This window comes from Equus quagga, chromosome 5, assembly GCF_021613505.1.
Source record: "Equus quagga isolate Etosha38 chromosome 5, UCLA_HA_Equagga_1.0, whole genome shotgun sequence".
Lineage (NCBI taxonomy): Eukaryota > Metazoa > Chordata > Mammalia > Perissodactyla > Equidae > Equus > Equus quagga.
In genome coordinates this window covers 125352752-125366749 of record NC_060271.1, presented here as the reverse complement: position 1 = coordinate 125366749, position 13998 = coordinate 125352752, and the positions used below count along the sequence as shown (strand labels likewise).

Below are 13998 nucleotides of genomic sequence, written 5' to 3'. Positions count from 1 at the left end.
CTCTTTCAACCCATGAACATGGAATATCTGACTAAAAAGTTTCTGCAAAGCAAAGGAAACCATGAACAAAACGGAAAGACAACCCATCAACTGGGAGAAAATATTTGCAAATCATTTATCAGACAAGGGGTTGATCTCCAAAATAGATAAAGAACTCATACAACTCAACAACACAACAAAAGTCCCGATCAAAAAATGGGCAGAGGAAATGAACAGACATTTTTCCAAGGAAGATATGCAGATAACCAACAGACACATGAAAAGATGCTCAACATCACTAATTACTAGGGAAATGCAAATCAAAACTACAATGAGATATCACCTTACTTGGGTCAGAGTGGCTATAATTACCGACACAAAACAACAAATGTTGCAGAGGATGTGGAGAAAAGGGAATGCTCACACACTGCTGGTGGGATTGCAAGCTGGTGCAGCCACTATGGAGATCAGTATGGAAATTTCTCAAAAAATTAAAAATAGAAATAGCATATGATCCAGCTATCCCACTACTGGGTATTTATACAAAGAACTTGAAATAAATGCTCCAAAGAGATTTATGCACCCCTATGTTCACTGCAGCAAAATTCACAATAGCCAGCATGGGGAAACAACCCAAGTGCCTTCTACAGATGAATAGACAAAGATGTGGTAGATATATACAATGGAATACTACTCAGCCATAAAAAAGGACAAAATTGTCCCATTTGCAACAACATGGATGGACCTGGAGGGTGTGATGTTAAGTGAAATAAGCCAGAGACAGAAAGACAAATACTGTGTGATTTCACTCATATGTGCAGGATAACAAACATATGGCTAAAGAGAACAGATTAGTGGTTACCAGAGGGGAACGGGGTTGAAGGGTGGGTGAAAGGGACAAAGGGCTTCATACATATGGTGATGGATAAAAATGATGAAGTATATTCAGGAATTGATAAACAATAATGTACACCCAAAATTACACAATATTATAAAGCATTATAATCCCAATAAAATTTTTTAAAAAAAGAAAAGCATTGTTGATCAAAGTAGTAATGGGGCAGTGGCATAGAAAACCACTGTTAGCAGTATGGTATGTCCTTGGAGGTTAAACTTATCACAGAGTCAGTTCAGAGTATGGAAGAAGCAGTAGTAGTTGGAAATTTCTGTATCATTCATTAGAGAAAGGATGAAAGCATCTATGAAAGCCTCCTAAAGATTAAGAATAAGACTAGAAGTTCATAAATTTGCCCTCAAGAAATAGATATGAGAACAGAATTCAATATTCATAGGTAACAACAGAGAACAGGGAAAAGAACCAAGGTTTGTAAAGACAAACCTTGATTGTTGATTGAGATGAGATTGGCCTAGTATAAAGATAAAAGAAAAATCCAACATGGGCTTATAATAATAACAAAAAGAAAGAAGAGGAAAATAATTCAAGAAAAAGTCAAACATTCTAAATAGTTATTATTTATTAAGTAGTTACGATGTATCAATAAATTGTTATTCATTATTGAGTAGTTACTATGTATCAGAGCTGTTTTAAATATCTAACATGTATTAACTAGTTTAATACATATGTTTAATCCTCACATGATCCCATGAGGTTTCTTTGTTGTTGGTGCTGTTGAATCGATTCCCACTCCTAGTGACCTGCTGTACAGCAGAGCAGAACCCTGCCCAATCTTTTTGCACCATCCTCTCTCCTTCTGGCACTATATCAGACAATGTTCCACTGCTATTAATAGATTTTTCATGGCCAATTTTTTCGGAAGTAGGTGACCAGGTCCTTCTTCCTAGTCTTAGTCTGGAAGCTCCACTGAAATCTGTCCACCATGGATCACCCTGCTAGTAACTGAAATACTAGTGGCAAAGCTTTCAGCATCACAGCAACATGCTGCAGTTATCCCGTTTTTAGAAATGAGGACTTGCCCAAGGTCATAAAGTTATTAAGAATTTAAAAAGACATAGTTATTATGAGTAGGTGTAGAAATTTATTTATTCATCCACTCAAATAATATTTCATGGGTACTTACAAGTGGCAGGTACTATTCTAGGCACTCGGGATATATTAATGGGGAGAGAGTAAAGAATCCTGCCTCCAGGGGCTTGGATTCTAGCACGGTATAAATTATATAGTGTGTGTGAGGAGGTGATGAGTTCTGCAGGAGAAAAAGAGAAACTACAGCAGGATATTGAAGTTGGAAAGTACATGGTGGGGGATGGAAATTAATGAATAGAGCTGAATTTGAGATGGCATTTAGTGTGTCTGAGAACCTTGGCTTGTAATAGGATAATTTAACCCAGTCAGATTTATTTTGTGAATTGATACACTTAATCTTCCTTCTATCATTATATGCTTTCTGTTTTTATGTTTTTTTGATGCTTCCTTCATTCCTTACTTTTTGCTAAGTAGCTCATTTTAATGTGATTTCTCATTCTGCTGTTTTGAAAAGCATAATTCTTAACTGATGGTTACCTTTGAATTATGTATATCCTACATATCTTTACCAATCTCATGCTCCATAGGGCAAGGTGTTATATGTGTCTTCTCTATTCTACCACTGAGCCTAACACAATAGTAGGAATATTAAAATATACTTGTTCTATGAGTGAATAAATTAATAGTGGGTATTAATTACATGATCATAATTCTGTTCTGGGGCCAAAGACACTCTGGAGGGGGAAATAAAAAACAGAAAGTGAAAGCTGAGAAAAGTGGGAAAGAATGCTACAGAGGAGAGTGCATCTATCCCAATCCTGATACAAACTACGTGAGCTTAAAAAACTTACCCATCTTCTTTGCACCTCTATTTTTTTCACTTGAAATATGGAGCGAGTGGGTTAGAACAGTGGTTCATTACCTTTTTATGAGTTCCAGAGACTTCTGAGAGACCTTTAGAGGCTATCAATCTTCTTCACAAAAGCTTCATATACATATATCATGAAAAATAATAAGTTGACGTTTTATAAGATCATGAAAAGCCTTTAATGTGTATATTGTTAATATGACATGAAAACACCAGTGAAATGTTTTACGACATTTAAAGATTAATTAGATACTTCACACACACAAAAAACTCTCTCCATACCTTATGATAAAGAAAGCCCAAAACCCCCAAACATTTACCCAAGAAGAAAGCATTTATCCAAAGAAAGAAACAGAAGATTTATAGATGTTGTGAAATGTTTTGAAATATTAAAGTCCAATATCTTCTTTGAAGTTCTCATAACATATCTATTTCAAATAGGGATGAAGTTGTTTAAGCTTAGCTTTTCTTGACAAACCGACTCTGATTGGTCGACTGCATGTCTTAAGAGGTAGTACTCTTGAAATTCCATGTGAAAAATTACTACCTAAAAATATAAGACAATAGAAGTACATAAGGGAGTAAGAATTACTTACAGATTTTAAGCTTAAAAATTTTTACCAACTTCTAATCATGATACTAGCAACACGTACTGAGTCACTGAGCTAAGTGCTGTAAACACAGTAGTTTACTTAATTCTGTCTCCATTTTTAAAATGTGGAAACCTTAGCGCAAAAAATTTAAGCAAATTGCCCAATACAAAATAGTAACTTAATAAAATCAGCATTCCAGTCAGGCAGTCTGACTTAACAACAACAACAACAAAACCATATGGGTTTTAAAGTTAACTTGATGTAGCTTTAAAGACCACGTCATTTTTCTATTAGAAGCTAAACAACTAGGCTATCTGTTAATGATTACATTTGGCTCCTAATAGAGATTATTATCAATAATAAAGCACAAATGTATTTCACCTCTTGATTTTGAAGTTTTTATTTAACAACACATTATCATTTTCAAAAAAGTTCAAAACGTTTCATGGAGGTACACCTGTTACTAAATTAGTTAACCAAACAAATAGGATCAACTATCCTTGACAATAAAATACAAAATACCTCTAACTTTCAGAGTGCTTTTTTTAATAAACAGTGGGGTAAATATGCAAAGCTAAAAATGTATCAAGCTTTAATCAAATTCTAATGAATTAGTATGACCTTAATATAATAGCACATTATACTAAAAATAGTGCAATCAATCTAATGTTAAATCTGACAAAAGGTAAACAGCATGATTTCTAATAAGTTGAACCAAACAGAATTTCTGTGTGAATCTATGTAAACAATAATAAAATAAAATACAAAATTTAACTATTCACAAATAAGGAGAAAAAAACTTAACACAAACATAGCTATAAATCATTTTATGATACTTTATTCAATATCAAAATTATAAAGTTAATTATAAAAAATGAGATAAAAATTTGTGAGATTTTTTCATTTTTTAAACAAAAAGGAATTGTCCAAATAAAATAAAATTGTTGGATCATTTCTGATACACTAAACTTGGTTATAAATTAGATAATTTCAGCAATTTATGCTAAGTGTACTTCTTCATTATGAGATTATTTCAGAATAAAGCCATGATTAGTCTATTTGATTACTTTTTCAAAGCATAGCTTCCTCTTTCATATTCTAATATGCCATTCTTCTGGTAATTTTGCAATAGGTGGGAAATCACTGAACCAAATTCTATCAACAGCAGCCCTTTTGCAAAGCATATGCCCTTACACAGCCATTAAATTATGGTTATGAGGATGTGCTTCTTGGTCTCCTTGGATAGCTTATCTTTTTATTAAATTATGATTCATTTTATTATTGCTATACACTGGATTAACGTATTGCTTATATTGTTTAACAATTCTAAACATTCAGGCACACTACCAGAAATTGTTCATTTTAAAAATCAGTGTTAAAAAAGTCTGTGACGGCCAGCCCAGTGGCCTAGTGGTTAAGTTCACATGCTTCACTTTGGTGGCTCAGGGTTCTTGGGTTTGGATGCCAGATGCAGACCTACACATCACTCATCAAGCCATGCTGCGGCAGCATCCACATACAAAATAGAGGAAGATTGGTACAGATGTTAGCTCAGCAGCAATCTTCCTCATCCAAAAAAAGTCACAAATTTTACTAGTGCTCTTTTAGAAATAATACTAACTCAATTGTTTTCTAAATCCTAGCAACTCAAAGTCTAGTCCACAGACTAGTAGTATCTACATTTGCTAGGAGCTTGTAACAAATGCAGAATCTTAGGGCCTGCTCTATAAGAGAATCAGAATCATTTAACAAGACACCAAGGTGATTCATATATATATTAAAGTTAGGGAAGTATCAGTGCTAAATGACTTATAAAGCACTCACTAGCTGGCTGACATATAACACATGTTCAAAATAATTTCAAACTACCTGCCTTCTCCACACCACAGACAGAGGACAGAGAGACAGAGAGACGGGAGGCATTGGAGACATTAGCAGTAGCAGTTTTAATTGTAGGCATCATGATGGCAAGTGGATAGGTACATGTCAGCACAGTAGAGAGTTTCCCAATGCCTTTTAAACCACATGCATAAGCAGGCACCCACTCCACCTAGACAGTTAGCCTGTTCTTATCATCCTCACTTGCCAGTATCTTCCAACTTTTCTCTTACATTATGGACTTTAACAAGCCTCAGGGAGATCACTCCATTTTTATGAACTTTGAAAGGGAATCCAAGACAACTATCCTGACACAGTATTAAGTAATTCTGGCTGACTATATTATTTTTCATATTTCATGACAGTGAGGCACTTTTCCTTGTAAAAGTACAATAGAGTATTATGGGTTCAGATATTTCCAACAAATGTAACATTTCTCTTCCAATTTGTGCATATACTTTAATCATCCTCATATATTCATTTTATTATCACAATTATAATCATGATGACAATATGGGTATATGTTCCCTAATCTTCCTCCATTCTATCTCAAAATATGCTCCTACATCTAATTTCTTCTTTTCTTTCTGTCCTAGAAGAAACAACCCTATCCTTTCCATGCTAATTTCACCACCCTGCTTTTAGTCTCATAGAGGATTATTCCCTCAATTATTCCCTTTATTCAAGGGAGAAGAGACTACCTGTGGGCTTTTGACCTCTGAGAGACATAGATTAATTTTTAAGATTATTTCATTGTAAGCTAAGAAAAGAGGAAAAGATGCAGTTTTGAAGTGACTGGATAAAGATATCAGGGACAACATTCTACCAATGATGAGAAGCCAGGAAAAAGGTTTTGTGAAATGATGAATGACTGAAGACATTTTGGTAAATATATTTTACCTATATCATTGTTCTCTCTAGATCTAGTCTTGTTGTGTAATTCCAGCAATTTCTGACCATATGAAAATTTAGTTCTTTAGAAAATTGTTCCCTAAAATCAATCCTACCCCTACCTCATCCCCATTGGTACAACAAGCTAGAATAGATGTTAGGCTTAGTGTATTTTTTATTCTGATATTGTAGACCTCCTAGGCAAAGAATAAGGTTAGTTATTTAACTTTTCTTTAGTTTTATTATTATTATTATTATTTTGGTGAGGAAGATTGGCCCTGAGCTAACATCTGTGCCAGTCTTCCTCTATTTTGTATGTAGGATGCAGCCACAGCATGGCTTTATGAGCGATGTGTAGGTCTGTGCCCGGGATCCAAACCCACGAACCCTGGGCCACTGAAGCAGAGCACATCAACTTAACCACTACACCACTGGGCCAGCCCTACTTTTATTTTTAATAGTAATCAAAAGTTTAAATGCCATAGTGATAAATGATGTTAATATATCTAAATGAAACTAAATTTTGTAATTACTAAATAAAACATCTATATAAAGAGCCCCATAGTACTTAAAGCATAGAGAACATTGATAATAAATACATAATTGGGAGTAATATCTCATCAATGGAAATCCAACTTAGAGAAATGCCTTTTTGGTTTTGCCAGTTAATGTTACGCACATTAGATGTATATCTTAGACATATATAACACCTATCTTATCGCATAGTTATTGCAATGAATAACTGTAAATATTTAAAGACAGTTTTGTAGAACACATTTCCCAATAATATTCTAACTGGCATTTTAATTTTTCACCAATTTTTAATAATTAGAATTTGCATCAGTAAAGTTTTAATGTTTACAAAAGTATTAAATCTTTGTATTTATCTTCTAACAACCTAAATATATTTTCCTCATGCTAAAAATAAAGAATGCAATAATCATCTTAGAAGATGTTCTAGAAAATAACCAAAAATCTCACCTCCCTTCAGTAAATAATTAATTTTTTCTTCTTTACATTCATCAGAGAAAAAAGTAGGTCTTTTAGGTAAAGGTTTTTCACAATCTGAAACTAAAGATCAATATGTTATAGCAAAGTAACTATGTAAAATGTTAATACTACAAACAAATTATTTTTTCAGAATCATTTCCTCCCATTGGCTCCTAACATTTAAATAAATGAAGAAAGACTCTGCAAAACTCCTTTTAAAGGGGCTGGCCCCGTGGCCGAGTGGTTAAGTTCGCGCGCTCCGCTGCAGGCGGCCCAGTGTTTCGTCGGTTTGAATCCTGGGCGCGGACATGGCACTGCTCGTCAGACCACGCTGAGGCAGCGTCCCGCATGCCACAGCTAGAGGAAACCACAACGAAGAATACACAACTATGTACCGGGGGGCTTTAGGGAGAAAAAGGAAAAAATAAAATCTTTAAAAAAAAAAAAAAACTCCTTTTAAAAATTTCGTCACTTGTTACCTTCAACTTCAGTATATTGTTCAACATTTGAAAGGCCTTTATAGGAAAATAATGTGTATCAATAAACATTGTGTTACACTATCTTCTTTTTTGCCAAAATTATATACTTGGCCTACACACAAAAAAAGGAACAATTTTTATCTATCATGAGAAAGAACATTTTAAAACTAATCTCATTACCTTCCTCAGAAGTAGAATATAGTAATTCTTCCTCTGATGTTCTTGGACAGCAATATTCACTAGGAACTTCCTGTTCTCCATTTTTGGATACTGTTTTCCATTTAAATAAACTTTGGTGTCTTTTACGCATATTAGGATCTTCTACAGTATCCGAGAACAAAGAAGATGCGCGTATTTTCTTGACTGTAACCATTTTCAAATCTGTTTTTATCTCCATTTTTACTTCCTCAAGATCATTATTTTCTCCAAAGTAATTTTCTTGCCCATTGTTTGTTTCCACAGGGCTCAGAATTTCATTTTCCCTACTAATTTCATGAAACATACGAAGTTCTTCAAGTACTAAATCAAATTTACTCTTCATCTCAAAATCTTTTGCTACTGCCAGAGCGTCTGTTGATAAACACTTGGCAGCTAAGTCCTGAAAACATTCATTGTTCCCTACCCTCAAGTCAGTTTCAAATTGTTGATTAACACATTCTGTAGAGTCATTCTTTGGATGAAAATGCTTTGAATTAGCTAACTCACTTTCTTGCAAAATACTCTCATGTTCATTTCTATCAGCTACATTATTTTGATTAATATACTTACTTTCTTCCACATTTACTTTCTTACTTATTAATGAAACTGGTTGCATAGGAGACATGCCATCCATTGAATAAAAACTATTTTTCTCTTCCTTTTCTTTCTTAATATCTTTATGAACTTGGCAACTGTTTGTTAAACTTTGTGCTGTGACTTTTACTTCCTCCTTCAAAATTAAGTCATGGTTTTTTCCTTCAATTTCACTTAGCAAGTTTCCAAAATTTACCACTAGAGATATAGTCATAGGATTGGTTCGTTCACTATGTTTTGCATCGTGACTTGTCAGTATGGCCCATTGCCCAGTCTTGAAGAAATCTTCACATACGCACTTTAAATTAAAGCTGCTGATCTTACCGTGCTCCTTTTTTCTTTCAGTATCTAAATCTTGGTTGTACACATTTGTTTCACAAAATGTTTCATTAACATATGTACTGTTTTTCTGTATAAATTGAGAACCAGACTTAACATGTGTTTCAATAGTATTAGGACTACAGTGAGCCCAATTTTCCAGGTTCATAAGTTGTTCAGGACAACTCTTATTCTTGTAACTAATTTCTTTTGTCAAAGAAATTTCATTCATGTCATCAAAGTCCATTAAAAGATGAATTTTTTCAAAAATTGGAAAATGGATATATTTAGTTGTCATGTTGAAGGAATTGATGGATGTTATCTTAGGCTCTTCAAAAACTTGTTTGGTTTTAAATAGCTTTCTTTCCTCTAACATAGGTTTTTTCTTATCTTCTAATAGTCTTGAAAAAGTTAAAATGTTTACTAGATATACAGTATGATTCTCCACTATATTTTTTGAATAATTAAAATACACTATCCATTTGAAAATGCATCTGTCTTCTAATTTAGAATCATTTTCAATTCTTGTTAAAGAATCAAAGTTATTGAGCAAAGAAGCTATATTGGCTTTCAATATGATATTCAAAAGTTCTGAAACACTGGTTTGTAAATATATGCTTAAAACATTCTTTCTATTGACATTCATATTCCTAGTTATCAGATTTTGAACATCAATTTGCTTTTTACGCTTCAAAATTTCATACCAGGTTAAAATACTATTATCTTTTTGATTTCCTGAAATACTTTTATGGAAATAAAAAATTTCTGTAACAAAACTTTCAAAAATGTTGCTGAAATGAAAATCTTCTTGCATAGTATAATATCTCAACTGTAGCATATTATTGTTTTCTTCTTTACCACTTAACAAAAAAAATTTTATTGAAGCTTTTTGGTTACGCAGTGTTCCTCTCAGGAGAGGCTTTGACTGTTCTTCATGTGTATTCATGGCTTTTGTATTGTGATAATCTTTGCTTAAAATATCTATTTCCAGCAATTGTAGCAAATTCAATCTTTCTCCAATTTTTTTCACATTTTCACATTTAGTCTTGTAATTATCCACAATCCAATAATTTTCCCTATTTCTCAAAATATGTCTAATATTACAGTCTGAGCTTTGAGATTTTTCCAATCCATTAGATATGTAACTGTCCAGGCATGTTTCTGCTTCTTCCCAATTTGCATTTTCTAGTATTGTAGTGTAATTCTTTTCAGAATCTCTCACATCAGACTTGATACTACTGTGGTTACAGTAGTTTAAATTGATCAAGTCCTTTTTTTTCACGCAAATATTTTGGTTGCTGAGTGACTGGTGATTACCTTCATAACATTCAGAAACAATATTTTCTGCATCCACAATTTTTTTATCATCCTGCAACTTTTGCTTCTTAACATCAGGTCTATTTTGGGACCAGTAAATGTTTGTGAAATTTCTAACATATGCCTCGTTTTTGTCATTCCTTTTCTTCGCTATTTCCTTTAAATAGACAGAGGACATTTTGCTATTTAAATCGGTTGGGAACTCAGGGATACTTATTGTGCTGCTATCTCTAAAATAGCTGGGTTTGGCAATTTCCATGCAGGGCTCGTTTTGAGATTTTGATATTTTTAGTGTAGATGCTGAAATGTTATTTTCTTTTTTATTTGATGGCATAACACTGACAGCTTTACATCTGTTCTTAATTTCACGAAATGTTGGTTTCATTTCCTTGTAAAAGGTAACGTCTAAAAATAGGTTTTCTGTCTGTTCTATGTAACTATCGTCTTTCTGACTATCGTCTCTCCCTTGGACTAAATATTGTTTTCCATCCCTGTTTTTCACTCCGTTCATATCGTTTTTAGAGGCGTTAGGCAGAAGCTGAGCAAACTCTGCTTCGGATGTGTCACTGCAGCGCACACTGAAAACCTCTCTGACGTTCAGTCCTGATTCAGAAGACCTTCTGGAAGCCCTCAAACCAGAATCAAAACTTTGTGAGGGGAGAGACTGCAAACAACTATTCATCTCAGATTGGCTCTTTTGGCATCCCGGGTTACATATCTGCTTCCCGCTGACTGATTTCTCCACACACGAGTCTGCGGAGTTACCAAAAATGAAGTTCGCTGAAATAAGCGGCCCTTTGAAGGGTCTAGGCGACAACTCCCAGACTTTTTCCACCTCAGACAAGCGAGGCACCAAAGGCAGCCTCCACCCCGCCTCAGAGACACCCCCAGGCTCCTCCAGACGGAGCCGCTTACTACTTGGGGGCTGGGAATCAGAGTCCTCAGGAGGCGGTAAAAGGGCGGGAGGCTCCCTGAGCTCGGCAACCCGCTGCGTGGGGTGCGTGAGCGACATGACAGCGAACGGAGGAGATCTGTCCGAGGTTCCAGCCAGGCAACTGTCTCTTATTAGGCGCCAGGCGGCTCTGCCCCACCCCCCCCTCCGAACGCCCGGGTTACGCCCCTGACACGCCCCTTGAGGCCTGGCCTCGGCCGCAGCCTGGAGCAAGCCCCGCCCTGTCCCCGCCCCTGACACGCCCCTCCACCGCCCTCGTCAGCTCCGCCCCGGCCCCGCCCCCACCCCGCCCCCTCGAGCCTGCGGTAGTTTCTCCCTCACAGCACAGAGCGCCTGGGGCCGTTACATTGTCTATTTTTAGCGCCTCCCGCAAATGCCACCACTGTATCTGACGTAAATATTTTCTTCCCTCTGGTAGAATTAAGGAGAAAAGTCAGAACCTCTCTCTCTTTTTTTTAACATTTGTGAACGGAAACAGCTTTACTTTTAAAATTCTAGAGTTCTATGTTTTCCTCAGAAGCGGCTTCTCCTCTTCCTCAGTTGCTCCGAAGCGTGTTGACCAGTAAATTCGTGTAGTTCTGTAAGCACCAGACCAAATCTCTGTGGCTGGAAAAACTTTTTTTTTAATGCTCTTAATCATCCCAGTGGCATTCAAAATCAGATTTCCATTTCACTAATAAAGTTTGTTTCGGGGAGGAAAGCACTGGTTCTTCACAATCTGAATATTTCAGGAAAAATTGTGTGGAAATTACTATCCAGATAATTATTAATCTTCACTTTTTAAGACTATAGAAAAATAGTTTTCATGTGAGCTGTGGGGCTTCCTTCCTCATAATTGTGAATAAAATTACTCAAAGATAAAAATTAAATGTTTCAACTATTCCATTTATTGTAAGCATAAATAATACAGTTCTGACTCCTACCTAATAAATTTTGTAAATGTTTTCTTTTCCTTCTGCTTTGAAAATAATTTATAATTTCCAGTCATTCTGATTTTTAGGAATTCCATAATCATAAAGAGGAAAGTGATTTTCAAAATGTTTATTATTACATGTTTATTAAGAAACATGTAATTATTGCTCAGAAATCAAAAACCTCAATCCCCTTGGTGATTGTTTCAAAGTTAAGTTTTGTGTTCCCAGGTAAAAATTTATAAGAACTACAATAATATGCGACAGAAATCCTAATCTCAGAACCCATGGGAGCATATATGGCAAGATATGAGTGGCATACCACTTTAAATAATAAGATGTTCCTCAACCTCCTGTCTTGTAAATACTCTTAGATATATTGTAATTCCACTTCTGGGCATTTGCTATTATTGTAGCTGGTAAAGTCCTCCAGAGAAATGTTTACTTAAATTTGAAAAAAGCCTTGCAGTGTAAGCACTTCATCAACACTATAAATAAGAATGTGGCAGTGGTTCAGATTATACAACAGTGAGTTCTCAAAGTGCTACTTCTATATATCTTAAATTCCATTGCTTTTTCATCCCACATTCTCCACAACTCTACATTCCATTCCAGTGCAATCTGTTCTAGGTTTGTGATCAGCCTAAGGACTGACTTGCTTAGCTAAGGTGGATGTAATTGGTGCACTAACATATTAGGAGCAAGCTTTCTATCTGTAAAGGAAATGTCGTAGCTTTGTGATTCTAGATTCATTTGTAACTTGGTGTTTGATTGTTTCTTCATCTTGCTAGCTTGTCCAAGAACACACTATGTGTTAGATCTCTATTACACCGTTATTTAAAACCTGTGCATTGTTTAAGGACCAGAATTCAAATAAAATTCAGAAGTATTCAATTTAATTCAACAATTGTTTGATAACTATGCCTAAGGCAGTGTTATGTGTACAGAAATGTATAGGGTATTTTTTTTTCTATCCTGAAGAAACTTATAGCAATGAAGACAGATTAAGTCTTTTCCTGCACTTACTTATTTAAACATTACACTAATGACCACCATCATTTCAATGTTTATTGAAACTACTATTTATGTGTCTTTTGCTTTGTTTTTTAAATGCCACTAGTTTGAAAATAGACTAGCTATCAGTGAGAAATGAAAAGAGTTGTATCTTCAAGTCATCGCAATCAAAATATAAAATGAGACATTCAAATCTTAACCTACTCTTCAAAGCTTATTTCAAATGTCACATTTTTCTATATTACTTTACCGGCCCTTCCTTTGAAAGCTCCTGCCTCCTTTAATAACAGCAAACTGAGCCTAAAGGACAGCACCCGTCATCCCTTCCAGCTTGCTGTCTTATTACAATTCAGATCTGAACAAATGAAAGAATGAATGAGTTCATGAGATAAACCTCATACCGAAAATAGCACACAAGCTCCTGTTAGAGTTAAGTCAGATAGTCACTCAGTAAGTACCTCAGGATGCCTCGAGTCCAATGTCCTTAGCATAGTACAGCAGATCTTCACAACTAGATCCTATCTTCACTTTTTCAGCTTCATCTTTTTTTCCAATTTGCCCCATGCTGCCTACGCCAGACTGTTATTTTCTTTCCTTTCCATACGTGTTCTCAATGTCCTTCTCTTTCACCAACTGACAAATTCCTATTCACTTTAAAGGGTCCTACCCAAAAGTTACCTCCACTGTGAAAGCTTCTCCACCTCCTTCCTGCTCTCTCCAATCCCCAGGCAGAATTATTCACATCCTCGTCTATGTTCCTATAGAATTTTATTTTCGACTGTATTATAACACTTACAACATTTTATTGTACTGAGTTGTCTACATTCCCTCCACTAGACTATGTATTAATTGGGGCAAAGATTTATTGATCTTCACTTCCCCAGTGCCTCACACTAAGTACCTCAGTTAATGAGAAAGAATGGAATGATATCACTATTACTATACCTCTACCAATGCAAATGGATCTAGTGGTGTCTTGAGAGTATTTTAAGCTTCTTATCTTGGTTTTTATTTTATATATTAAAATGGAGACTTGCTTGAGACTCCACTGGCATAAAAGCCAAAAATTTA

General features: G+C 35.2%; 1 protein-coding gene across 1 annotated transcript; it reads right to left on the bottom strand.

Moving 5' to 3' along the window:
• Positions 1–3220: 3220 nt before the first annotated feature.
• RAD51AP2 (RAD51 associated protein 2) lies at positions 3221–11062 on the bottom strand. The gene is made up of 3 exons (XM_046660736.1): positions 7804–11062; positions 7136–7219; positions 3221–3339 (listed from the first exon to the last, which is right to left on the bottom strand). The coding sequence occupies exons 1-3, from the start codon at positions 11060–11062 to the stop codon at positions 3221–3223; spliced, it is 3462 nt and encodes a 1153-aa protein (XP_046516692.1).
• Between the last annotated feature and the right edge of the window lie 2936 nt (positions 11063–13998).

Bases quoted from the DNA above. Each gene is read 5' to 3' on its own strand.
- RAD51AP2 (XM_046660736.1), bottom strand. From the start codon at position 11,062: ATGTCGCTCACGCACCCCACGCAGCGGGTTGCCGAGCTCAGGGAGCCT. The intron at 7,220-7,803 runs GTAATGAGATTA...CTTTAGTTTCAG, and splicing joins ATATTCTACTTCTGAGGAAG to ATTGTGAAAAACCTTTACCT. The intron at 3,340-7,135 runs GTGAGATTTTTG...TTATATTTTTAG, and splicing joins TAATTATTTACTGAAGGGAG to GTAGTAATTTTTCACATGGA.